Below are 25,775 nucleotides of genomic sequence, written 5' to 3' on the forward strand. Positions count from 1 at the left end.
TCTTCCCATCTTAAAAATTGCAGCCAAATTGTGAAGACAGAACACGCTTGGCCAGAAGGCCCATTCCTTCGTCTTGAGTTCAAGCATGCAAGGAATTGAGAACTGTCAGCAAAAGATCTAAAGAAGAACCAGAAATCATTGCACACACAGTAACATCAAAGCGTTCAGTCAGTTCAAAGGAACCGTGTTGCTCCTAACAAAGCTATTGCTGCAGTCACGCTGTATCTTACCAATCTATGACTTTCTTCTGCTTGGGTTTGCTTTAGTAACTCAAAGGCTTGCAGGAGGCCACGGAAATCTGTAATTCCATACATGCGAGCATATTTCTCATATTCTTTGGGATCTACATTTTTGAGAAGTTCCAAGATATCAATAGGTTGCTCTTCCTCTTCTTCCTTCCTTTTTGTTGGAGTGCTATTCAAACCAAGTACAGAAGTTAAATACACAATGCTTCAATCCTACAAAGTTGTTCACGTAAAAAATGAATCAGCTTAGAGCTGCCCTGTGGAGTGGAATCCTTTAGTTGAGTCTAGTCAGGTGCTTCTATGTTTAGTACAGTTATGCATATTTAATGATTATTAAAAAGTTGTATCTTGATCTGAGACATATAATAAAAAAAAGTTTCTTCTGTGTTGATGGCAAATTAATCTATAAAAATATTCCATATACCTTTTTAGTTTTGCCCTGAGATCTCCTTCAACAACTTCTTTCTTTCTTTCTTCGACCTGTAGGTTTACACTCCTCTCTATTTCACCATGTTGGTTAAAAGCTACACATTTGTACATGCCAGAATCAGTTTTTATTGCGTCCTTTATCTGTAGTTTGGCTTCATCTCCTCTCTGCTGGATTGTAACACGACCTCCCTGGTTGAGTTGCCTCCATTTTCCCTTCATCCATTTAACATTTGGAATTGGGTCTCCTCCAACTTTTGCAATAAATGTTGCAACAGTCTCTGCAGAAAGATGCAAATGAGGAAGCTAAATCTTTCCAGCACTCTAAGTCAGCAGGGCACGATCTCAAACAAAAGGTACAGGTAAATTGAAGACAATGTACTTTTTGGAAAAGAGTTCTTACTTTCCATGATTTTGATACTCTCAGGCTCTGACACAAAATAGAGTTTTCCCTCCACTTCTGCTTTCTTAGCTGCTGGTGCAGCTGCTGCTTTTTCTAAAAAACAGTCAAACAATTAAAACAGATGGTTTCATGTAATAGTTTATGTTCATGTGTGATGATAGTCACAAAGGAATTGTAAAAAAAGAATTAATTACAGAGATTGAACAAAATAATATGTGAGATAAAAATGAAAAATACTTCTATATAGTTTTAATTAATTTGTATTTTACTTTCCAGATGAATCTGAACACTGTGAGCCATATTGCGCTGTTTAGTAACTTCACTCAGGTAATTTATATTCTGCATGGATGCAAATTCAAGGAAGGGTATGCAAATAAGAAGCCCCGTTATTCTAAAATGGATCATTTTTTAGTGACACATTCTCTTTTCTGTCTTTTTCTGGAAATTTCACCATCAGTTACTTGTATTTTTTTATCAGTGACCTGATAAATTCTTTTGTTTATTTGCATAGTTCTCAGCATTGTGGCTACCCATGTAGTGAAAAAGATATTATTTCTACACATTACTGAACTCTTACTTTTTTTATGCAATGGTAAGGCAAGACATAGTCATACTTAGACAATATTTACTTTCAGCTGAAGGTCAAAATGTCTTAGAGCTGTAACAGCCTGCAAACAATTAGCCTCTAAGACCACATGCTCAAATTCCTTTTGTGTTTTCCTTTAATAAACACCACTGTTCCCATCCTTTCCATAAAATACGGATGTCCAAGTAATTTCACTCATTTAGCTTGCATTTTTCTCAAATTTGTCATTTAGATTTAGAAACTAAATTCTTAATATTTTTGCTAAGAATGTACTGTTGATTAGACTCTGATTTCACACTTTTTCTGTTGCTATTTATATATAACTTATTGTTAAATCTACTGGCTTCCCAGATTGTACAGTTTTGGAAAGAACTAGAAGATACTAATTGTTTGCTGTTAGATTATTAACATTTTTTGGTTTTTGAAAACAAAGCAGGATGGAATTTTAAGTTTCCATCATATGCCTCGATTTTTTCCATGTGACTGTACCTTTAACTGTCACTTTAGATTTGCAGGTATCAGTGCCAGCTGCATTTGAAGCTTTGCATACATATTCTCCTGAATCGGATTTGGTAACTGCAGAAAGTTCCAGAAGAGCTACTCCGTTAGCAAAGCTGAAGTTGCATCTGTCTGAAGCTCTTATTTCTCTCCCTGCCTTTAGCCACTGAATCCGGATTGGCTGTGATCCTTGGACATGGCAGCTGAGCTGTAGCGTAGTACCTTCCTCTGTGGCTGCTGGCTGCAGAGGCTGGTCAAAAACTGGAGGCTTTTTAGGTTCTGCAATATGATAATGCTTGAGTGAATACTCAAGGAAGGAAAGTATGATTAAGAATGTAAGAGAAAGAGATACATATGATTCAAAAGAAGATAATGGCAAGGAATGAAGGAGGATAAACAGAAGTCAGAGAACGTCATTTACCATTTTAGAAAAAGGAATAAATACCAAGAGATGATGTTTTCTAAGCAAACATGCAAGAGATATGTTTTTTCCATGCAGGAAGGACATTCACAAGCAAAAAAAAGTATAAAAACTAAAACACTGCTATTAGGCTGAAAAGCTACAGAAGCACCTTTAAAGAAACAAATATGTAACCTCCTGCAAGAGTATTATGATGAAGTTCTGTGCTGCCAAAACACACTGTTAAAGCTGTCCAAGCTTAGATGTAATCAGATATAACAGGAAAAACTGTTATATCATGAAAAGAGAATGGTTAAAAATTCAACAGGAATGTCATATAAATATTTCATTGTTCACTTTAGGTCAGTCATAGTAAAGTGTAAAAAAGTAAAGAAGCCCCTGTCTGAAAAATGTTGTTTTATTTTAACCACAAAATTAAAAATATTCCTTGGTTTTGTGGTTTAACAGTTTTATCTTGTCCATCTCAGGACACATTACTGCTGTTAAGATAAGTAAAAACAGCTCATAAGATAGAAGCTGTATATTGGCAGCTAACATACAACAACGAAAAGTGAGAAGCAAAGAAAAATAAAACTTCAACTAACCTCTGATAACAACAGAAGATGTACACAACGTGCTTCCTGCTTCATTGGACACTTTACAGGTATATAAACCAGCATCTGATTGCTCTATGCTCTTTATATGCAATAGTAAGGTATTGTTTTTGAAAGATATTTCACAATGAGGGCTTGAATGAACTTCCTGATTGTTTTTATACCAAGCAATAGTCAAAGGCTGAGAACCAGAAACACGGCCCTCAAGTTTAAGTTCATTCCCTTCTGTTTCTTCTACTGCTTCAGACAGTTTCTTAGTAAAAGTAGGCGGAGTTTTTCGTTCTGTAAAAAAAAAGAACATATTATTCAAATTCTATGAATCAAATCTGAAATGAAAAATTCTAAAGAAAATGTTTCAAGAAAAATTTGAACATTAGGGAATTGATATTTGCTTTCATTTAAATAGGATCGTCTTAAAAAAAGTGAAAGTATGCCAAGATAAACAGCAAGTGTCTTTCTCCTACTGTCACTGTCATAGTTGATTCTCCTATTTGAAAGAAAAACCTCTTACATTGATTTAAGTCAAATGCCATTTTAACAAAAAACAATTTTTCTTGACTTCTCAAGAAAGAAATAGGCCAAAGTCTATAAAGAAACTAGGCCAAAGAAAGTATTCTTTCTTTTCTCCTCCCATTGTTAGTGACCCTTCCTATTTCCCTTAAGAGACCCATGGGTATCTCCAGGTAGGTATTTTCAAGATATATCTCAAAAGTTTTTCTCAAACTTATCTTGCAGCGATAAGGCTAACTTTCCTTATAATTAAAGGAAGAAAAATGTACACGCAATGTATTATCTACTCAGTACCTTTAACTGTCAGTTGAGCTGTACAAGAGTCCTTTCCAACTTCATTGCTAGCATAGCATGTATACTTTCCAGAGTCTCCCCTGTCAACTCTCAAGATGGTCAAGTGGGCTGTGTTGTCTACATAACTGATCTGATAGTTTCTTCCCGTTCTAATCTCTTGGTTATCTTTTGCCCAAGTGACTCTAACAGGCTGTGTTCCAGAAATATGACACTCAAAGTCAGCACTTTCTCCAATAATACCATCCACAGGTGTAATCAGGATGTCAAAGAATGGAGGAGTCTTCCCTTCTGAAGAGTGAAAGAAATAAAAAAGCATCGCTTTAAAAATCTCAGTTTGCTTTAAACCTCTGTGAAATAAATATTATTTGTACAATATTAAATCCATATTTAAAGCAAGAGTGAGTTTTAAGATATTTCCATTAAATATTTCACAACCCACCAACCTGTAAGGACAAGCCTGCCACTAGAAGAAGCAGTCCCAATGGCATTGGTAGCTGTGCAGGTATATTGCCCAATAAGGCTCCTATCTGTCTTCAAAATCCGAAGAGTTGCTACATTATCTACGAAGGATGCATGAACATTGTAGTCCTCTTTTACACGTACGCCATCTTTAAACCAAGATACTTCAATAGGTTCTGAACCAGCAATGCCACAATCAAATGTAGCTGGTAAGCCAACAGTTTCATGAACATCTCTCAATTTTCGTGTAAAAGAAGGAGGAAGTTTGCGCTCTGTAAGAAAACAGGTATCGTACAGTGAGGGCTTTCAGAAGATATACACCTAGTGCTGCGCTCGCCAATAATCACTGCCTAATATACTGTAGAGTAAGTTGGATTTTTGCTCATAACTTCTGATTAAAAAATTTATTCAGCATACAATTTATTTGGAACCTGATATGAAAAGAGCACTGTGCATATGGTTGCGGGAAAATATATAAACATTCTGCCCTGTTACACCCAGTGAGCCTATTTAACCCTTAAGACTGCTAATGGTGGAAACAATTAAAGCAATATCCTCAATAGAGAAAGAAGATGCAGAAGCTTGTATGCCTACGGAAGAACTGTGGTCAGCAAGAGACATATTTTGATTAGCTTTACTGGTAGGCTTTTGTTAACAGAAAACAGTGCCACAGGGTATCCTATACATCAAGAAACAGTAAAGTGTTTAACAAGGAAAAAATAAACCTTGTTTTTCAAAATGGCAAAGAATACTTGAGAAAAATAGGGTATTTTCCTATTTTTAAAAATTAAATATTCACCTTGAACTGTCAGCAAAGATGATGAAGAAGCCTCCCCAACAGTGTTTTCTACTTTGCAGATGTACTCCCCGCTGTCACTACTGTCTACCTGGCTGAAAACCAGAGTGGCAACTTGGTTCTTAAAGTGCATTTTCACAGTAGCAGTTCCTCTCAGCTTTGTATCACCTTTGTACCACGATACAATCATTTCTGGTGTTCCAGCAACCTGGCATTGTAAGGATGCAGAATCCCCAACAGTCACCTGCACTGGTTCCAAGGGTGTAATGAAGTAAGGTGGTTCTGAAGAACAAACACACACCATTAGCATAAAAAGGTATTGCACAGTGAAGATTAGTAGTTCAAATAACACTAGATGAATTGATGGTGGCTTGACGCACCTAGTATTGTGATTGCACCATGACAATTATCTTGTCCAGAATCATTTTCAATATGACAAGAATATTGCCCCTGATCTTCTAGTTTGCTACTAGGGATTTCCAGTATGGCAGATGTTTCTGTTGTGGTGATGCTACACTTTTCAGAGTGCATTAATTTTACTCCATTTTTCTTCCATGTCACTGAAATTGGTGGAGTACCCGTATATGTGCATTCCAAGATCAAATTTTTCCCTTTCTCTACACTTAAATCATTCACCTTCTTCACAAATTTGGCTGATTCTATAATGAACAATGGGAAGAAAACAAATTAAATAAAGCCAAGAGAACATTTTTTAAAAGCATAAGAAGCATAAGAAACAGTAGTCTGGACAAACCTTTGACAAAAAGATGTATTGTGCAAGAAATCTTCCCTGCCTCATTAGAGACCTGGCAGGTGTAGTCTCCACTCTGAAGCGGATGTACATCAAACAGCTCCAGTTCTGCAATTGAATCTTGCAGGGTGATATTGCATCTGTGTCCTGGTACTAGCTCAACACTACCTCTAAACCATTTAACTTCCAATGGAGAGGAGCCTTTTATGATACTGGTAAAGGTTATGTTTTCCCCAGATAAAACATTCAGTGGTTCAGGTTTCTTCACAAAAGATGGTGGTTCTAAGCATGCAAATAAAACAGACAGAGAACTATGTTTGAACTTCTGAAGAAGAGCATAGTAATCAGAAATATGTAACAAAGCAAAGAATTAAGCCTTTTTGAAAATAAATTTGTGCTCTCTGGCTCTGGCTTCTTATTGATACTGACCTCTAACACTCAAAAATGCACTGCATTCATCAGACCCAGCTACATTAGTAGCTGTGCACAAATAAGTTCCCATATCAGATTCCTGAAGACCATTCACTTTCAGAGAACAAGTATTGTCTGTAAGAGTAGCTTGATATTTGTCTCCACTTGTAATCTCCTGTCCATCATGAAACCAGGAAACCAGAATAGGTGGTGACCCATAAACTTTGCACTCCAGCACAGCAGAAGAACCCAGCTGACCATATGTTTCTTTCAGTTTTCTTGTGAAAGAAGGAGGTATAATACGATCTGCATTTGTTGAAAAAAAAAATATTAAAAATTACCATACAGGAACTTAAAATGCAGAAAGTTCCCCATGCATAATAAAGTCAGTTAACTTTCTTTTGGTTTATCTGTTTTAGCAATCCTACACACCTAAGTCATTGAAAAAATATCTAGTTGATGGTTAAGGATATGCTGGAGCTTTTAATCACACTTTTTGATGGAAACTTTTTATTTTTGCAGTTCTTTTTCATAAGCACCAATATTGCACCTGCTGTCCAAGAAGACATGTAGACTAAAGCTGAAGAAGTCAAGCCCCTGCAACAACTCCTACTGCTCAGAGTTTAGGTAGGCATCTGTTCTTGATGCCTGTCAAAGTGGCATGCCAAGTACTCCTATGATTATACAAGCAATGAGTCTCAGGCTGTCAGTCATGAGAAACAGTTTGGTATCTGAATGCTTTATAAAAGAACTATAGGATCAGATGTGACTCAAAAAGAGTAGTCAACCAACCTGAAACATGCACTGAAGCTGTGCAGCTGCTTTTACCGACACTGTTTTTCACCTCAAAAGTATATTCTCCACTATCTTCTAGTCCTGCATTGAGAATCTTAAGCCCAGATACTTTGTTGAAGAAACTGATTTTGTATTTGTGGTCAGTGGACAGTTCATTTCCATCCTTAAACCACCTAGCAGTAAGCTCTGGTGTGCCATCTACGGTGCATTCCAGAGTACAAGAGTCTCCAGCTGTAACTTTGACTGGGCCTGGCTTCTCTACAATGACGGCAGGTTCTGCAATGAGATGCAAGTCACAAAATTTTTAAAAATAGCAATGCAATAGTTATTAGTATCATGAAAATTGACATTTTAAAGCATCTTAAAAAACATTGTATTTTTTATCCCATGCTACCAACCTAGCACTGTCAGTGTGGCAAAGCATTCCTGAACTCCAGCATCATTTTTTATCTGACAAATGTATTTCCCAGTATTGGCTGGTTCTGCATTTCCAATCCGCATAGTTGCAATGTTTTCTGAATAGGAGATCCAAAGATTATCACTTTCTCTGATGATTTCCCCTTTGTCTTTTAACCACAGAACAGAAATGGGCTGTGATCCTTCTACTGCAGCCTGCAGTTCAATCGACTCCCCAACTACAACAGTGAGATCACTCAGCTTCTTCACAAAGGTTGGTGGCACTATTTAAGAGAAGATATTTAACAGTAAAAAATCACACCAGGAGCGGAAAAGTAGGAGGAGAATGACAGGAAGAAGGAAATGCCAAGAAGGTGCCAGTATTTATACAAACCTCTTAGTGTTACAGAGCCAATACAGGAGTCACTTCCCACATCATTTACAGCTTTACAGTGATATTCACCAACATCTGTAGTATCCACACCGAGAATGTGAATACTAGCTAGGTAATTCTCGGACATGACCTTATACTTCTTGCTGTTTCGAATTTCTCTTTTGTCTTTATACCACGAAATTTGGAACGGAGGAGTGCCCTGAAGCTCACATTCCAGGTGAATATCAGACCCTTTCAAGGTCTGGACTGGATGGGGCTTCTTGGTAAATACAGGGGGTGCTGAAAAAAAAAAAGGGGTTAAAATTTTTGTTATTTGAGCAAAGTAGATTAAAGAGGACAGATTATTCAAGTATCTGTTCTGATGCTGGACAGCAAAGACAAACCAGAAATAAGAAAATCTCCCACAGTATAACGAACAGGTAAGAGATTTGTTACCTATTCAGATAGGTTTTGGCCTCTCTGACTAAAGAAAGTGGGATTTAACGGCTTTTCCACAAAGGAGGACTTACACAGATAGAAAGGAAAGAACTGGGTTTCTGACCTTTTACTTTCAGTGCAGTACTGGTGCTCGCACTACCCGCTGGATTCTGAGCTTCGCAAGTGTAGTCACCACTGTCTTCAACACTGAGGTTGTGCATTTCAATGACTGCCACCGAATCCACAAAGGACATTCTGTATTTTTCACTGGGATGGATCTCTGTTTCACCTTTGTACCAGATGACTTTGATTTCTGGAGATCCACCTATCTTGCATTCATACTTAGTGGAATCATGCTGTTTCACAAGTCTTGAGGAGTCTAGTTTCTTAATAAACCTTGGTGGTTCTGGAAAGCCAAAAATGGGAGATGATGCTTTAAACTGCGCTGGCTCTTTGAATAAGCAAGGAAATATGCAGCAGAAAATGTGACCTCTGGGGCTTATGCAAACATTATAATTTTGCAATTGCTATGGATTTTTTTTTAGATGGTTTCAAGTTGGTCCAAAATCTAGATTAGGAAGCAAACAAGTTCTCTATCTGCAGTTTGGTTAGTTTCTCCTTACTTTGTTGTCACACTCTACTCCTGCCTTTAGGTATTCAGTACAGATCAGCTGACGTGTGGTTTTTCATAATGTGCTCTCTTGCAATACATGAGTAATCAAAATGCCTGATGGAAATGCAAGAATCCAAACTGTTCAACCAAGAAACACTAGTAAGAGCATTTATGCCGAGCATTATAGCAACTATTTTATATTTAATATGTTATTAGCAATCGATATAGACAATAAATGTATCTGCATTGTAACCCTTCACACATTTATTGCAAAGCCGATCATAAGGGTGCATATAAGGAATAAAAGTCAAGGAGCTTAGGTAGCAAATAGAAGAGGTTCAAAATAATTCTGCTGGGAAGAATTATGAGCTGGTTGATATTAGAGAAACTGGTGTTAAAGGTCCTGTGACTGAAAAGTAAACTGGAAGGCTACATTTAGTTCTGTAAGGAGAGAAGAGAGTGGACGTTTGACACTTTTCATCAAAAGTACCGTATGGATGATTCAGAATCACAAGATTGAATGCTCATAGATCAAAGATATGACTTGTAGAAATCAGAGGTGGTAATGTGGGCACAACAAACAAATCTCTCTGCAAGACGGGATGAAGTGCCTCTGTGCATCTGTCTGTAAAGTGTAGGAAGAATATTTTACGGTGGGTTACTTCAACTTGTGGGCCATTTGCAGAACATCCTATGTTGTTAGTAACAAAACTTCCTTAGAGTATCTAAAAACAGAAATGGTGGCTTGTAAACACAAGGACTCTTGGAACCTTAGTAACTTACTATCAGATTTCACTTTGACATAGAGTTGATTTGCATACTAACAGTTGTTGAGAGGCTACACTCTAATTCCATTCCTTTCCAAAAATGAGGATATACAGGTTAGTAAGTTATATATTTAGAATGTAAAGCAGTTTCTAGAACCTAAAGCAATTGTTAAAATTACAGGTTGGGAACATTAGATGTGGGAAAGTTATTAAAAAACTGGGAGATTTTCAAGGTCAATCGAACAAAAGATCTTAATTCGACACACAAAAGGCTGTGTATCATAGAAGTGTGATAGCATCTGCTCAAACTAAACATGTGCAAATCAATGCACACAAAGAGCTTGCCCTTCCAAGTTCTGTAGACACTGTCTGACAAACAGTGAACATCATTAATTTCACAGCCCTGAGGAAACTGTACAAATTTTAAAGGATTGAAGTAAGTGCTAGTAGAAGTTCAGGATCAAACAAAGAAAATAATAATCCTGAGGGGAAAAAAAATAGTAATTTCAGGATTTTATGAATAAAGAGTTGAAGAGTAAGAAAATACAGAAGGTCAGTTGGGATCATTTTATGAATGGTAACTCCAGTCGAATAAATCTATTAGTAACGTAGTGATGTTATCATTAATAACAAATGGAACTGTGATTCCAGTGGAAACAAGCTTTAAATATTTTAAAGAGGTTAGATTTCTTGCTACAGTCTTTCAATGCTTTTTGTAAGTCAAGCTAGATGATAACAGCATCCCTACTTGCCACTGAAGCCACAGGTTATGTCTGCCACACTCTTCCCACCCCCACCAAGAAAAATCCCTATGGACAGAATATACTCTCTCTATATACAATCCATTTGACAAATAATTAATACAAAATCTTGCTAGTGGTAGTTCAGTTTCTTGTGTTGTCTTAGAGAGTAAAAGTTATAGTATTTACTCTTGAAATGTTTTAGGTTTTTTTCTCCAAGATTCATACAGAGGTGAGGAAAAAAAAAAAACCAAACAAAACACTAAACCAACAGGGACTCATGAATAATTTAAGTACTGTATTTTACATTCATTCTTTTATAAAATCAGTAAGAATGAGATATCCGGAACAACTATAAATAGATCCAATGTTCCCACCTACATTGAGGAAATGACAGTAATACACAACTGTCACATGTACCAAGACAGTTTGATCCAGTCATATATTTAGATCATTGACTTGTATAAGATCCACACACTATGTGCAGAATCAAAGTATAGTGGAATGGATATCTGTCACCAACTCTGCCCTAAGATCTTTCAGCTTTTCTGTCTAGAACAGCAGTTTCCAATGTTTTCAGTCTGTGAAAAACTATTTGCAGGAGCTGCACAGCCAGTAAATGTTCATTTAAGTCTCATACATGAACTGAGTTTCTCTTGGATACCTTTCCCTCCCCTGGACAACTTAGTGAACATCACTGCTGGAGAAAGACTTTAGGGAAGACAGATTTTGCTGGCCGATAGAGCCATTCGTAAAGGTGCAACAGGATACTAAGTCAGAGTTAACATTTCAATGGAAGAACCCCTTTAATAAGACAAATCACGCACTATACCAGAACAGAAGGAAGATGAATAAGTATTTAAGTATTATAATAATATTCAAGTGAAATAAGACATCTCAGTGTAGCCTTTTGTAAAGGTTATTAGTCTCACACATATCTACATTCAGGGCTTTGTTTTCCAGGTGTCTGCCTTGCAAAGAAAAGCCTCGTGAACACCAAAGCTCACAGCAATACCTTGTACAGCCAGCTGAGCTGCGCACGCATCCTTTCCAACACTGTTGCTGGCAGTACATGCGTAGAGTCCAGCATCCCCTTTACCGACTTTTAGGACCGTCAAGGTGGCCGTGTTTTCCACTAGTGTCATCTTGTAGTTGCCTCCTGGGCGGATCTCTCTGTTGTCTCTGGTCCAAGTAATCCTCATGGGAGCAGAGCCAGTCAAATGGCACTTAAAGGTTGCACTTTCCCCTCGTGCCACATCAATAGATACTGGCTTGATGTCAAAGAAAGGAGGTTGTAGATGTTCTGCAAAGAGGAAAGCATGGCAGATCTCACCATCAAGCCCTCCTCACCACTCACCTCATTGTGCTGTGCCCATGCTTCCTGGCCACTATACAATGGGTAGAGTGCGAAAAAGGGTGAAGAAATGAAAGAGCAAGGACATGCAAAAGATCTTTGTTTCAGTGTGATCTACAAACCTGTGAGGAGAAGTTTGGCACTGGAAGATGCAGTCCCCAGAGCGTTTTGGGCTGAGCAAGTATACTGGCCACAGTAAGCCATACTAGTTTGCAAGATCTGGAGAGTTGCAACATTATTTAAGAAGGCTGATTGCACGTTATCACTGTCGCTTAAGAGAACCCCATCCTTATACCAAGACACCTGGAGAGGCTCTGAGCCATTTATGCGGCAATCAAACGTCACTGGTGCACCAACTGCCTCCTGAATATCTTTCAGTTTTCTGGTGAATGCAGGAGGAAGTTGACGTTCTGTAAAACAATAATAATCACCACTATAAGTGGAAAGCTACCCTATCAATCTAGAATTAATTAACTCTGAAATTAGTAAGAACCTTTTGTAGATAACAACGATTTCCTACACACTACCCCAGGAAAGAGTGGACCTTGGCCCATCACCTTTAACAACAAGCAGAGCTGTGGAGGTGGCGAAGCCAACGCTATTTTCTGCTTTGCAGATGTATTCTCCAATGTCGCTGTCCTCCACGGTGGAGAATGCCAACGTTGCCACATTATTCTTGAAGTGCATTTTGTAAGCCTGTGTTGATCTGAGCTTGGTGTCATCTTTGTACCAAGACACCTTGATTTCTGGTGCACCACCAATCTGGCATTTTAAGATCAAGGGCTCGCCAACCTTCACCTCCACACGGTCTAGGTGCGTGACAAAATAGGGTGGTTCTAGGGAAGGAGAAAGCATGGTGAACAGAGGCAGAGCATCACTGGAATGCCTTAGGGGGATCAGGGATAATGTGTACCTAAGACAGATACAAGGCTGTGGCAAACATCCCCACCCGCCTCATTTGCCACCTCACAGGTGTATTCGCCTTCATCGCTCTTGGTGCTGTTGAAGATTTCAAGAATGCCAGATTTGTCAGTCGTTGTAATACTGCAGCGTGGAGACTGAGCAATGGGCATGCCATTTCTTTTCCAGGTCACAGAGATGGGAGGGGTGCCTGTGTAGCTGCTTTCCAGCACAATGGACTTCCCTTGCTCAACGCTGAAATCACTTAATTTCTTCACAAAGACTGCAGGCTCTGTGGGGAGGCATAGGTCAATAGTGAGAGGGACAGATGTGGCAGGGCTGCAGGCAGAGCATGAAGGGAGATACCTGTGTGTACATGCACACACACAAACACACCTTTCACAAAGAGTTGGGTTGTGCATGAGGCACTGCCAGCATCATTTGTGACCACGCAGGCATAGTCCCCACTGTGGTCTGGCTCCACGTTATACAGCTGCAGCTGTGTCACAGACTCATCCAGAGAGATGAAGCAGTTGCTGTCTGGTGCCAGCTCCCTGATGCCTCGGAACCAGGTCACTTTGAAGGGAGTACTGCCCTTAATGTAGCTAGTGAATGTCACGCTTGATCCGGGCAAAACTTCCTGGGGATCAGGTGTCTTCACAAAAGAAGGTGGTTCTAAGGATCATGCAAAGAAGTGAAGAGGGAGAAAGATGTTAATAGGAGAGTCTCTGTGGGGGAGGAAAACTGGATCAGATTTGAGTCCAAAAAAAGAGGGGAAAAGGGAGAAAACAGAAAAAAAATACCCTATGAAAAAGAAACCATGGGAAACCAGGGGGAAAGAAGAGAAAAGGGAAGAAGAATTTTGTTGAAGGGATTGTAGTATCCCTCCACTGACCTTGTACAGTCAAGAAGGCGCTGCATTCATCAGATCCAGCCACATTGGTTGCCACACAAGTGTATGGCCCTGTGTCTGTGACATCCAGGGCATTCAGCTTCAAAGCACAAATGTTATCCAAGAATGAGATTTCACATTTTTCTCCACTAACAATCTCATTCCCATCCTGAAACCAGGCCACAGATATGGGGGATGTGCCAGACACTTTGCACTCCAGAAGCACTGAGGATCCCAGCACCCCTTTTGTTTCCTTTAGTTTTCTTGAGAATGAAGGAGGAACAAGACGATCTAAGTAGGACAGGGCAGAATAATAGGAAGAAAATGTTGAGTTTTCTCAGGGGAAAGGAAAGGGGGGGGGGAAACTTCCTTTAAAGACAAATGTGAACAGCAAAGACATAGAGCTAACCTGAAACATCAACTGAAGAAGTGCAGCTGCTGTCCCCCACCTCATTGTGCACCTCAAAAGTATACAAGCCCCTGTCTCCCCTGTCTGCAGAAAAGACTTTCAAAGTGGATATATTATTGAAAAAGGTAATTTGGTATTTGCGGTCACTCCTTAGTTCTCTGCCATCTTTGTACCACTTGGTGATAAGTTCAGGTGTTCCTCCTACTTTGCACTCCAAGGTAAAAGGATTGCCAGCCATTACTGTGATTGGCTCAGTCTTCTCTAAGATGACTGCTGGTTCTGAAATAGGAAGGGAGGGGGTCAGTGTGTCACCAGGAAATCTCCCCACAAATCAGTGAGCACAGGATGTAAGCAGAAAACAAAGGCTGGTAGAGGCAATTGTGTAAGCTGCAAGATATAGTACCCGTGAAACAGGCTATACCCACCTAGGACTTGTAAAAAGGCAGAGCACTCCCGCATGCCAGCATCATTCTTGATCTGGCAGATGTACTTCCCAACATCAGCTCCCTCTGCACTGGCAATCTCAAGAGTTGCAATGTTGTCCATAAACCACATTTGGACATTTTCACTCTCCCTAATAACTTCACCCTTGTCCTTGAGCCAGACAACAGAAATTGGTGGGGATCCTTCCACCACAGCCTGCAGGGCTGTTGGCTCCCCGATGAAGATCACAATGTCGCTCAGCTTCTTGGCAAAGCGTGGGGGTTCTGATGGCAAAAAGAAGGAGGCAGAGGAGGATTAATCATGCATGCCTGCTTGGAAGAGGGAGAGCCAGGAGATCAAGAAAAGAGGGCAGTGATGCTGTTGATCCTCTAGCATACAAACCTTTGAATTTCACCGGGCAGGTGCAGGTGTCGCTTCCCACCTCATTCATAGCTTTGCATTGATATTCTCCAGTATCTTGAGATTCCAGATTGAGAATATGAAGACTGGCAATGGAGTGTTTTGCTGTCACCTTGAATTTCTTGCTGCTTCTGACCTGCCTCCGGTCCTTGAACCAAGCCACCTCAAAGGGTGGAGTCCCTGTTATCTCACACTGGAGGATAACATCTGAGCCTTTAAGTGTGTCCACTGGGCTTGGCACCTTGCTAAAAACAGGTGGTTCTATAAAAAAAGAATCACATCATAACCCGTGAGCCTACTTCCCTGGATGGGTTTCTGGTTAGTAGCAGGAAGGGGGCCTACACTTAGTCTTGTAAACCCATATTTAGCTTCCAAATATGTGGCCTCACCTCTAAAAAATGCTAAGCCCCAGGCATCTCCCAGCAAGCCATTCCAGAACTTAGAGTTCCAAGGGCAGAAAATATGACACTTCTGCACCTGTTTGGAGTCAGTGATCAGTGCCCCTCCCCAAATGCCACTCTCCCCTCTCTCCAGGACCAAATTCCAACTTTCCTCACCTCTTCCGGTCATGAAAGCTACCATAAGTGAGGCTCAGCAGTGCAGCCTCCCTTTCCGTCTTAAATTTCATTCCTGCCAGGATCACTGTATAAAAAGGAGGCAGAGGGATGGCTGCAAAGTATGCCCAGCTCCCTCACCATGGTTGGTGTTCCATCTAGTCCATGCTTCCCTTGTAATCTGACAAGCTTGCTTTATTCAGCTTGCAATTGACTTAAATGGGGAGACAAGGCAATGGCCGCACAGTGCTGAACACCCACCACTATTTCCTGCCTGGTCTCTGCTGCTTAAACACAGCAGCATTTGAACATGAGAACAGATGGAGAGACACTGCCCCAGCAGCCACTGACTGCCATAGCTGCAGCTCCCTATCCAGAAGTGTACACAGCTGGGAGTGCGCCTGGAAGCCAAGGATCCTGGTGGTGTGCGGAGCCATGCTGCTAACCTTTCACTGTGACTGAAGTGCTGCAGCTGGCTGTGCCGGCAGAGTTACGGGCTTCACATATGTAATCACCGGCATCTTCAGTATTGGCACCCAAGATGGTTAGCATTGCGACGGAGTCTACAAAGGACATGTGGAGCCTGTTGCTCGCCTGGAGTGCCTGATCATTTTTGTACCACACAGTTCTGATCTCTGGTGTGCCACTGATTTTACATTCAAGTTGAACTGTGTCCCCGTGCTTCACGAACCGCAAAGCTTCGGGCTTCTTGATGAACTTCGGAGGTTCTACAGAACAGAATAGGTAAGTAGAGAATGACAGTATACCTGTGTGACATGTAAAATCTACAGTGCTCAACAAGAGTTACGGAAAGCATAAGAGCATCAGGGTGAAATAAAGTAAGCTGGCTACAGCAGCTGGCTGTATCCCCAAACAGACTTTCTTCTCAAGGAAAGACGCAAGATGTGAAAAAGAAGGCAAAGACAACAACTAAAACTATGTTTTGCCAACTCTGGAGCCTGCTTTGCTGGACAGCTGGAGCTGTAAAAAACGCATGAAGGACGATTGCTGTTACCTTTGAAGAGTGAAAATATCCCCAGATTGGCATGAAAGATTTAACGAGCCCTTCAACCCTCGGAGCAGCAGAAACACGGTAGGGATAGTTTCACTTGCTTACACATCTTTAAAGCATATTTCTGCATGAAGAACTTAAGTGATTCATAGTTTAGATTAAATCATCAGTTCAGATCTCCAATTGAAATCTTTAGCAAATTTGAAAGAGCAACCAATGATGGCCTACAAATACAAGGTAGTTGTATTTACTGTATCACTGTTTTCCATATAGTAATTCCTGTGTGTGAATAACATTGTGACTGTAGTTTAAGCACTAATGACAAAGTAAAAAGCAGGGTGAGTGCAATTCTCCATACAAACAGCTTCACAAGGGGACCTTTCCACTTGGGGATTTTGCAGGCACACAAGGCTTGTACTGCTATGCGGTGTGATAGGAGAAGGACACCACATCGTATATGTCTGATTTCTGGAAAGCTACTTTCTGTATATTTCCAAATTGGAAAGTGTGGAAGATTAGACTCAGCAACAAAGAGCACTCTTTACCCAAGAAAAAGAAAACGCACAAATGAAGGTAACTTAATACCTTTGACACTGAGTTGGGCTGAGCAAAAGTCTTTCCCAGCTTCATTACTAGCTTGGCAAGTATATTGGCCAGAGTCTCCTTTACCCACTCTGAGCACTCGAAGGTGTGCTGTGTTGGCTACAAATGTAATATTGAAGTTTCCTCCAGTTCGGATCTCCCGACCATCCTTAGACCAGGTGATGTGCATTGGCTGGGCTCCAGTAACATGGCATTCAAAGTCAGCACTTTCTCCAAAAGGCACAGCGATAGATTCTGGTTTGGTGTCAAAGACAGGTGCTTGCTTGGGTTCTAGAAATATAAGAAAACTGTGTAACATTCATACCTCAAGAAAAAGCTAATCTAACACACAGATACCACCGCATGCATAAAATGGGAAAGGGGGGGCCTGTGATCCAGGAAAAGTTTTGTAAGCCAACACACCTGCCACTGTAAGCCTAGCACTTGAGGTGGCGGTGCCCACAGCGTTCGTGGCTGTGCAGGAGTACTGCCCAGTATGATTCATCTCGGTTCGCACCAGTTGCAGCACTGCAACATTATCTACAAAGGATGTGTGCACATTGTGGTCATCATTTAGCAGCACACCATCTTTATGCCAAGTCACAGTAATGGGTTCTGAGCCATTGAGACGACACATAAACTTAAGGGGTAAACCAACAGGATGCTCGATGTCCTTTAATTTTCTTGCAAAGGAAGGTGGTCGTTTGCGCTCTAGAAGAAAGCAAGTAAAGGATAAATATGCCCCAGAAAGCAATTATTTTATAATTTTGCAAGAGAAAAAGAGCTTGTCACAAGCTAATATAAAATTATCACCTTGAACTGTTAAGAGAGCCTTTGTAAATGCGGTTCCTACACTGTTTTCTGCCTTGCAGATATATTCTCCACTGTCGTTGCTAACCACTTTGTTGAAAATAAGTGTAGCAACGTTGTCTTTAAAGAACACTTTATACTCAGGAGTAGACCTGAGTTTTGTATCGCCTTTGTACCAAGACACAGTGATTTCTGGTGTTCCAGCAACGTGGCATTGCAATGTTGTATAATCCCCAACTGACACCTCAAGAGGTTCCAAATGTGTAACAAAATAGGGAGGTTCTAAAAAAGAGAAGCAATTAGATAGGCTCATTATAGTGGCAGGCCTTGGAAAGGATACACTTCAAATAATAGACAAGAAAATGATGCAAAGGGAACACACACCTAGGGTAGAGACTACAGCCTCACAAACATCTCTTCCTGCCTCATTTTCAACATGGCAAGTGTATTCTCCTGCATCTTCTTTGGTGCTGTCAAGTATTTCCAGGATGCAGGATTTCTCTGTGGTTGTGATGCTACACTTCTGAGATTGAGTGATGGTGTGGCCGTTCTTCTTCCAGGTCACAGAGATGGGCAGGCTGCCTGTGTAAATGCCCTCCAGGATGATGGGTTTGCCAGGCTCCACATATTGATCGCTCAGTTTCTTCACAAAGACAGCCGGCTCTAATGAAGGGTAAGAAGTCACAAACATTGAGCACAACAGGACAAATGGAGGGAAGAAAACAATATTTTAAGGTAAATAGAGAGGTGCAATCCTTACAAACCTTTTACTGTAAGGTGTGTTGTACAATTGGCCCTGCCAGCATCGTTAGTCACTAGACAGGTGTACTCTCCACTTTGGAGAGGAGTTACATCAAATAACTCAAGCTCCACAATGAAGTCCTCCAAGTACATATTGCATTTGTCCCCCGGCACAAGCTCATTGGCCCCTCTAAACCAGTTCACCTTAAAAGGAGGGGTTCCTCTGATAGCACAGGTAAAAGTGATGCTTGTGCCTGGCAAGACATCCAGAGGCTCTGGTGTCCTCTCAAAAGAAGGTGGTTCTAAACACACAAGAGAAAAAGAGAGATAAGACATGTTGCTACAGCATAACACTGGCATTTCCACATGCCTATTGAAGATATAAACCAAAGTCTTTATTTTCCAGTGAACAATTTTCCCCAAGTATATTTACAAAAGACCATATGTAATTTCAAGAAAGAGACAAGAATAGCTCAGAGATCTTCCCGACCATCGTATACTGACCTTGTACGGTCAATACACCACTGCATTCATCTGAACCAGCTATGTTGGTAGCTTTGCAGGTGTAAGTTCCAGTATCTGAGTCACTCAGTGAATTCACTTCTAAAATACACAGGTTATCTGAAAGGGAGATTTGATGCTTTTCCCCATTGACTAGCTTAAGTCCATTGTGGAACCAGGCAACAGAAATAGGAGGTGAACCTGACACTTTGCACTCCAGCAATGCTGAGGAACCCAGGACACAAGGGGTTTTCTTTAGTTTTCTTGTGAAAGAAGGAGGAATTATTCGATCTGCATAAGAAAACATGATAAATCCATGGTTAGAGAGAAAAGGAGGGAAGGAATGGAAGAAAGCAAAGAGAACATGACTGAATGAAAGGTTTTCTGAAAGATAGAAGACAAGATACCCAACCAACCTAAAACATCAACTGATGCTGTGCAACTGCTTTTCCCCACATCGTTCTGCACTGCAAAAGTGTACAGTCCACCATCTTCCTTTTCTGCATCCATAATTTTAAGTGTAGATACTTTGTTGAGGAAAGTAATTCTGTATTTTTGGCTGTTGGTCAGCTCTTTGCCATCCTTGAACCACCCAGTGGAAAGCTCTGGTGTGCCTGCCACTTTGCACTCCAAAGTACAGGCATCTCCTATAGTAACTCTCATTGGTTCTGCTTTCTCTACGATGACTGCAGGCTCTGGAAGGAGAGATGGGAAATGTATGGTGAAGGCAGGATTTGATTAGTACTAGCTATAAGTATTATAGCACTGTAAGATGGGGCTTGCACATGTGACACTAAGGATATCTCAGTTTGTTGGGCTGGGGAAGTTTTTTCACTTCTGTTTTTCCCACCCTTTATTCTACCCTAAACTTGAGATTTCAGATGCTCTCCAAAATGAAGTAAAAATATTTTTAAACTCCTAGGAGATAAATGTAACTGTCTGTCCCGCTCCAATCAGGCATGTACAGAAGACATGACTTGTAAATCCAGTCAACTGAATCCCATCACAGTGCAGAGGCCTGTGGTTCTTTTCACCCCTATCACTGGACAATAAGGTTCTGCTCTGGCAGAGGGGTTGGACTGGATGATCTTTCAAGGTCCCTTCCAACCCCTATCACTCTGTGATTCTGTGTAATACTATTTATCTGTTTCGATTGTTTTGAATTCTGGGCATAAGCAAAGCATACAGCTGACACTGAAGAGCCAAGCTCCTAACATTAAAAAAATCTTACATAAACTTGTGCTTTTTACCGACCTAGAATAGTTAAGGTAGCCATGCACTCCCGACTTCCAGCATCATTTCTGATCTGACAGATGTATTTTCCAGCATTGCTTGTCTCTGTGCGCACAAGTTGCAAAGTTGCAATATTTTCCATAAATGTGATCTTCGTGTTTTCACTTTCTCTAATAATTTCCTCTTTGTCTTTAAGCCACTGCACAGAAATTGGCTGGGAGCCCTCCACTCTTGCTTGTAACTCTACTGGTTCACCAACCACAACAGTCATGCTGTTTATTTTAGTTAAGAATTTTGGTGGTTCTGAAGAAGAAACATGCAGTTATAATAAGCACAATGTCTACATAAAGAAGAGCAATGCAGTGCCATTGGGAGCACTACAGAAGGCACATGTGCCAATACTTTACCTTTCAGCTTCACAGTGCAAAAGCAAGTGTCACTTCCTACGTCATTCTGTGCTTTGCACTGATATTCACCAACATCTGCAGCTTCAACAGTAAGAATGCGAACGCTTGTATGGTAGTTTTTGGCTGTAACCTTATACTTCTTACTACTGCGGATTTGTCTCCTGTCTTTGTACCAGGTGACGTCAAATGGTGGCGTTCCTGAAATCTCACATTCCAAGCTAACCTCAGTTCCTTTGAGCATGTCTACTGGAGAGGGCTTCCTGCTAAAGACAGGAGGTTCTAACAAGGGAAGAAAGGGACATTTTTAGAAAGGAGTCTAGAGCTATTTGGCCAACAGTTTACTGATACCAGCTTCTACACAAGGAGACTACTGAGAAAATCAACAGAATGGACAAGGGCTTTTCTCATTTTCTGGGCATATTGGGAAACGATCTTGTAGGTAGGTGAGCATTCAGAGCTCTTAGCTACTCTGTAGAAAAGGTAAACAGAGGGGTGACCCTTAGCAGAGAGCATTCAGGTCTCATTTAGCTGATAGTAGTCTCAAATACAGGGTGTAAAATTGACACTGATCAGTTTGGGTCTGTTCTTTTTCTTCGTATTCTGTCTCCTTGGTATAGCAATTCCCACTATGATCAGTCTTGGATGTTGACAATCATAGAACTGGGGAACACCTAGCTTGGGACTCATCTGCACTAAGAACATCATCTCTCTTATTCAGGTACTGGCAGGGGGGCAGGGGGGACACATCAAGAAACAAACATAACATGAAGAAAAAGGCAGTCCTGAAATAAGAAATTAGTCTTGTGTTCCTATTGATTTCCAAGGGATAAAACCACTAGGGAAAAATAATGTATAGTCAGAAAACAAGAGAACAGCTAACCTTTCACTGTGACTTTGGTGCTACAGCTGGCCTTGCCGGCAGGGTTGTGAGCTTCACAGATGTAGTCACCACTCTCATCAGTACTGAGATGATTCATTTCAAGCACAGCCACGGAGTCAATGAATGATGTCCGGAATTTTTCACTGGCAACAATTTCATGGTCATTTCTGAACCACACTACTTTCATCTCTGGAGATCCACTTACTTTGCACTCAAGCCGGGCTGAGTCACCCTGCTTGACTACTTTTGCTGCCTCTAGCTTCTTAGCAAACTTGGGTGGTTCTAAAAAACCAGAAAAGTAGGGTCAGGAAGGGCTGAATTAATACTGGGAAGAAAAGAGGAGGAAAAAGAGCCAAACAGTTGTGGGTTGCAAACACAGGGTAGGCAATTCACTTCGCAGCGTATCAAAGATCACTGAGGTGGGCTTGGCAACAAGGAAAGAAAAGAAATAGGTGGAAAGACTGCAACACAACAAGAAAGAGTGCACACCTGTTACCATCAATGATGTAGTGCAAGAGTCACTGCCAACGTCATTTGAAATGTGGCAAGTGTAGTGCCCACTCCTAGAAGTATCCACTGAATAGAGGGTTAAGAACCCAATTGACCCTTCAATCCCAATGAAACAAGTTGGACCAGATACAAGTTCTAAGTCTTCTTTGAACCACTTTACTGTAAAGGGTGGTGTTCCTTTTATGGTGGCCTTAAACTCCACTGTGGAATCTGGGATGACTTGCTGGCTTTCAGGTTTTTCTAAGAAGCTTGGTGGCTCTGCAGTTTTTAAGAGAAAGAAATATTCAATTATATCAGAAATGTCTAAGAATGAAGAAAGTTAGTGAGGTAAGCACAGAGACAAAGTTTTCAGCATTAATATTAAGAGGTATAAGAGTGTTATGTTGGCCTAAGATTTAAGGTATTTTTCCCAGCATCTATCACAAATAAGAAGTAGTAAAAGACTTTCAAACCTTTTACAGTCAGGACAGCACTGCAAGAATCGTTCCCGGCAACATTAAAGACATTGCATGTGTAATTTGCACTGTCTGCCAGCTCTAGATTAGCAATCTCGAGTGACATAGTGTTCTCATGGCACAGGCTTCTATATTTTGCACTGTCAGTTATCTCTTTTCCATCCTTAAACCATTTAGCAGTAATTGGGAGTGACCCAGAGACTTTGCACTCCATTTGGATAGAAGATCCCAGAATGGTATCCTTTTTGGTTAGCTTTTTGATAAATGCAGGAGGAATTGATTGATCTGCCCAACACAAAAAAAAGGCAAAAACACACTGATTACCTTCTTGCCTATCTTTCACAAAGATTTTCACAAAGAGATTTTTCTATTTTCATTCTCTTATTGTTGGATTGATGAATTTGCCAAATGACAATACAAACCTAGCACAGTCAGAACAGCTTCACAGGTGCTACTTCCGAAGTCATTTTCAACCTTAAAACTGTATGTACCACTATCTTCCTTAGATACAGGTTCAATCCTGAAACTGGCCACATTGTTTTCAAAGCTCATTGTGTAGTATCTACTGGGCAGAAGCTGTTTGCCATCTTTATACCATCTTATTCGGAGCTCTGGTGTCCCAGCCACGGTACACTCCAAAGTCACGGGGTCTCTTTCAGTGACTTTAAGTGACTTAGCCTTTTCTATGATCTGTGCAGGCTCTGAGGTATAAAGGGTATAAAAATGGGAGTTAGCTACACAGATAGGGGACTGACTTTCCAAGTACTTATCAAGGATGAGCTTGAAGGGTCACACCTTGTACACACCTTGTACAAAAAGCAAAGAAAAGCACTTCTCCACACCAGACTCATTCTTTGCCTGGCAGGTGTATCTCCCTCTGTGGCTGAGGTCAACGTTGGTAAGTTTCAGTGTGGCCACACGGTTCTCAAAGGTAATACAGTGGTGCTCATCATCTTCTAGTATTTTCTCATCTTTTATCCATGACACAGATAAGGGTTGAGCGCCTGCTATGACACACTGGAAGAATGCAGTACCTTTCAAAATGCTAGTGATGTTCTCCAGCTTCTTGGTGAAGGATGGCGGTTCTGTGGTACAAGAGTGGGTTTTTTTTATTTGGAAGAGAAGTCATGGAAAGGGAAGAGGGGAAAAAGAGATCATATAAAATCGTCCTAGTCACGACAGTTTAACTAGGGGATGTAATGTTTGGGGCATGCTTCCTAGAGGACTGACCTTTCAAGCTGAGCCTTGTGCTGCAGGAGCAGCTTCCACCTTCATTTGATATAATGCACTGGTATTCACCAACATCTGAGACATCACAGTTAGTCACATTAAGAGTAAATACTGATTCTTTGGTGGAGATGGCGTATTTCTTGCTGCTGAACATCTCCTTGTTGTTCTTCAGCCACTTCACCTCAAATGGAGGAGTACCAGTCACCTCACACTCGAGTGTGGCCTCCAAACCCTTCACTATCTCGATGGGGCTCAACTCCCGAACAAATGTTGGAGGCTCTACAAAGAGGAATGAGGGAAAAGTAGATAGTAACCTTGAATAGTTTTGAGGGGAGAAGTCTCCCCTACTCCATCAGCTCAGCTATGTGACATAGATGTTCAAAACCAACCTTTTACTTTCAGCTCGATGCTGCAGCTCTCACTACCTGCATCATTGTGGGCTTCACAAACATAAATCCCACTATCCGACACTCTGGCTTGAGTGACTTTCAAAGTGGCTAAACCATCTATGAAGGAGATGCCATACTTAGCTTGGTCAGTCACTTCGTTCCCATCCAGGTACCATGTGACGTGGATCTCTGGTGTACCTACTACCTGGCACTCGAAAGTGGTGGACTGTCCTTCACGCAAAGCTACTACAGAAGTTGGCATCTGAATAAATCTGGGGGGCTCTAGAAGACGGACAGAAAAGGTGAGGCTTTGTAACATTCAAGGTGGTTTAAAGAAATACAAGTTTCCTACCCCCCCTCCACCCAAATTGCACAGAAAATTCAGAACCAAGAAGATAAGAACAACATTGGTTTGCACACCTTTTACAAATAAAGCTGCTTTGCAAGTTGCAGTCCCCACATCATTGCTTATCTGACAAGTGTAGTTCCCGGAGTCAGATGTCCTAGCTGAGAAGAGCTCCAGTATGCTAGATGTGTCATCCTTCCAGACAGATCGATTGGCTCCAGAGAGGAGCTCCTGGCTGTCTTTAAACCACTTTATCTGCAGAGGAGTAGAGCCTTTCACCAGTGCTTTGAACTGAACCCTAGCATTAGGCACAACCTCTTGGGACTGGGGTTTTTCCACAAAATATGGCGGTTCTATAACAAGTAAAAAGGAAGAAAGAGGATTACTCTGAGACAGATGAATTCCAAAATCATGAATGAGAGACCTAACACAAGGTGAAGAAGGAGCTCAAACCTTTGACTGTTAAGAAACCACTGCATTGGTTGCTTCCTGCCTTATTTGTTGCTTCACAGGTGTAAGAGCCACTGTCTGTGCCTTCCAGTTTATTGATTTCCAGAAATGCAGTGTTATCATGGAAAGAATATTTGTGCTTTTCACTTGCTGTTATTTCTTGGCCATCTTTGTACCACTGGATACTTATAGGATGTGAACCAGACACTATGCACTCCAGGTGGACAAAAGACCCTTTAATGCTGTCCATTTTCTTGAGCTTTTTGGTGAATTTAGGTGGTATAACGAGATCTATCCAAGACAGAGTAAAAAGACAAAGTATGAAATTCAACTTTGATTGTGGCAGATGTCAGCTCAGGCCAAAAGATTTTGTATGTAAAAACAATGATAAAAGAGACCCCATACACACCTAGGACATTAATGCTGGCAGAACAGCTACTGCTCCCAACATCGTTGTGAACCTCAAAAATGTATTCCCCACTATCTTTCTTTTCTGCATGAATCACCTTTAGGACTGAGACAGTATCTGTAACACTGATCTTATATTTTGGGCCTAAAGTCAGTTCCTTGCCATCTTTGAACCATTTGGTTGTAATATGTTTTGTTCCTGAAAATTTACACTGCAAGGTTGCTGGGTCTCCCTCAGTCACATCTATTGACACAGCCTTGTCCACGATTGTAGCAGGTTCTGTTGTAAACAAGGAAATACAATGTTAAGGGCATCTGTAAAAATCACAAGGGAGTCATCTGAGATCACTGCAA

General features: G+C 40.9%; 1 protein-coding gene across 1 annotated transcript in view; it reads right to left on the reverse strand.

Moving 5' to 3' along the window:
- TTN (titin) overlaps nucleotides 1–25,775 on the reverse strand; it is a 236,887-nt gene that overhangs the window by 152,787 nt on the left and 58,325 nt on the right. The window contains exons 56-99 of the mRNA XM_086465971.1: nucleotides 25,423–25,701; nucleotides 25,017–25,304; nucleotides 24,638–24,916; nucleotides 24,218–24,499; nucleotides 23,829–24,107; nucleotides 23,405–23,683; nucleotides 23,021–23,299; nucleotides 22,596–22,883; nucleotides 22,123–22,401; nucleotides 21,634–21,915; nucleotides 20,754–21,032; nucleotides 20,368–20,649; nucleotides 19,530–19,808; nucleotides 19,117–19,404; nucleotides 18,636–18,914; nucleotides 18,256–18,534; nucleotides 17,875–18,153; nucleotides 17,485–17,772; nucleotides 17,065–17,352; nucleotides 15,914–16,195; nucleotides 14,896–15,174; nucleotides 14,496–14,777; nucleotides 14,071–14,349; nucleotides 13,665–13,952; nucleotides 13,166–13,444; nucleotides 12,783–13,061; nucleotides 12,427–12,705; nucleotides 11,992–12,279; nucleotides 11,531–11,818; nucleotides 8,520–8,801; nucleotides 7,979–8,257; nucleotides 7,587–7,868; nucleotides 7,186–7,464; nucleotides 6,412–6,699; nucleotides 5,986–6,264; nucleotides 5,612–5,890; nucleotides 5,235–5,513; nucleotides 4,420–4,707; nucleotides 3,977–4,264; nucleotides 3,164–3,454; nucleotides 2,150–2,437; nucleotides 1,075–1,167; nucleotides 670–952; nucleotides 231–414 (exon numbers count right to left, since the gene is read on the reverse strand). Of these exons, the coding sequence (XP_086322097.1) occupies nucleotides 231–414; nucleotides 670–952; nucleotides 1,075–1,167; nucleotides 2,150–2,437; nucleotides 3,164–3,454; nucleotides 3,977–4,264; nucleotides 4,420–4,707; nucleotides 5,235–5,513; nucleotides 5,612–5,890; nucleotides 5,986–6,264; nucleotides 6,412–6,699; nucleotides 7,186–7,464; nucleotides 7,587–7,868; nucleotides 7,979–8,257; nucleotides 8,520–8,801; nucleotides 11,531–11,818; nucleotides 11,992–12,279; nucleotides 12,427–12,705; nucleotides 12,783–13,061; nucleotides 13,166–13,444; nucleotides 13,665–13,952; nucleotides 14,071–14,349; nucleotides 14,496–14,777; nucleotides 14,896–15,174; nucleotides 15,914–16,195; nucleotides 17,065–17,352; nucleotides 17,485–17,772; nucleotides 17,875–18,153; nucleotides 18,256–18,534; nucleotides 18,636–18,914; nucleotides 19,117–19,404; nucleotides 19,530–19,808; nucleotides 20,368–20,649; nucleotides 20,754–21,032; nucleotides 21,634–21,915; nucleotides 22,123–22,401; nucleotides 22,596–22,883; nucleotides 23,021–23,299; nucleotides 23,405–23,683; nucleotides 23,829–24,107; nucleotides 24,218–24,499; nucleotides 24,638–24,916; nucleotides 25,017–25,304; nucleotides 25,423–25,701 (12,140 nt within the window). The remainder of the gene's footprint in view (nucleotides 1–230; nucleotides 415–669; nucleotides 953–1,074; nucleotides 1,168–2,149; nucleotides 2,438–3,163; nucleotides 3,455–3,976; nucleotides 4,265–4,419; nucleotides 4,708–5,234; nucleotides 5,514–5,611; nucleotides 5,891–5,985; nucleotides 6,265–6,411; nucleotides 6,700–7,185; nucleotides 7,465–7,586; nucleotides 7,869–7,978; nucleotides 8,258–8,519; nucleotides 8,802–11,530; nucleotides 11,819–11,991; nucleotides 12,280–12,426; nucleotides 12,706–12,782; nucleotides 13,062–13,165; nucleotides 13,445–13,664; nucleotides 13,953–14,070; nucleotides 14,350–14,495; nucleotides 14,778–14,895; nucleotides 15,175–15,913; nucleotides 16,196–17,064; nucleotides 17,353–17,484; nucleotides 17,773–17,874; nucleotides 18,154–18,255; nucleotides 18,535–18,635; nucleotides 18,915–19,116; nucleotides 19,405–19,529; nucleotides 19,809–20,367; nucleotides 20,650–20,753; nucleotides 21,033–21,633; nucleotides 21,916–22,122; nucleotides 22,402–22,595; nucleotides 22,884–23,020; nucleotides 23,300–23,404; nucleotides 23,684–23,828; nucleotides 24,108–24,217; nucleotides 24,500–24,637; nucleotides 24,917–25,016; nucleotides 25,305–25,422; nucleotides 25,702–25,775) is intronic.

This window comes from Leptosomus discolor, chromosome 5, assembly GCF_034619465.1.
Source record: "Leptosomus discolor isolate bLepDis1 chromosome 5, bLepDis1.hap2, whole genome shotgun sequence".
Classification (NCBI taxonomy): domain Eukaryota; kingdom Metazoa; phylum Chordata; class Aves; order Leptosomiformes; family Leptosomidae; genus Leptosomus; species Leptosomus discolor.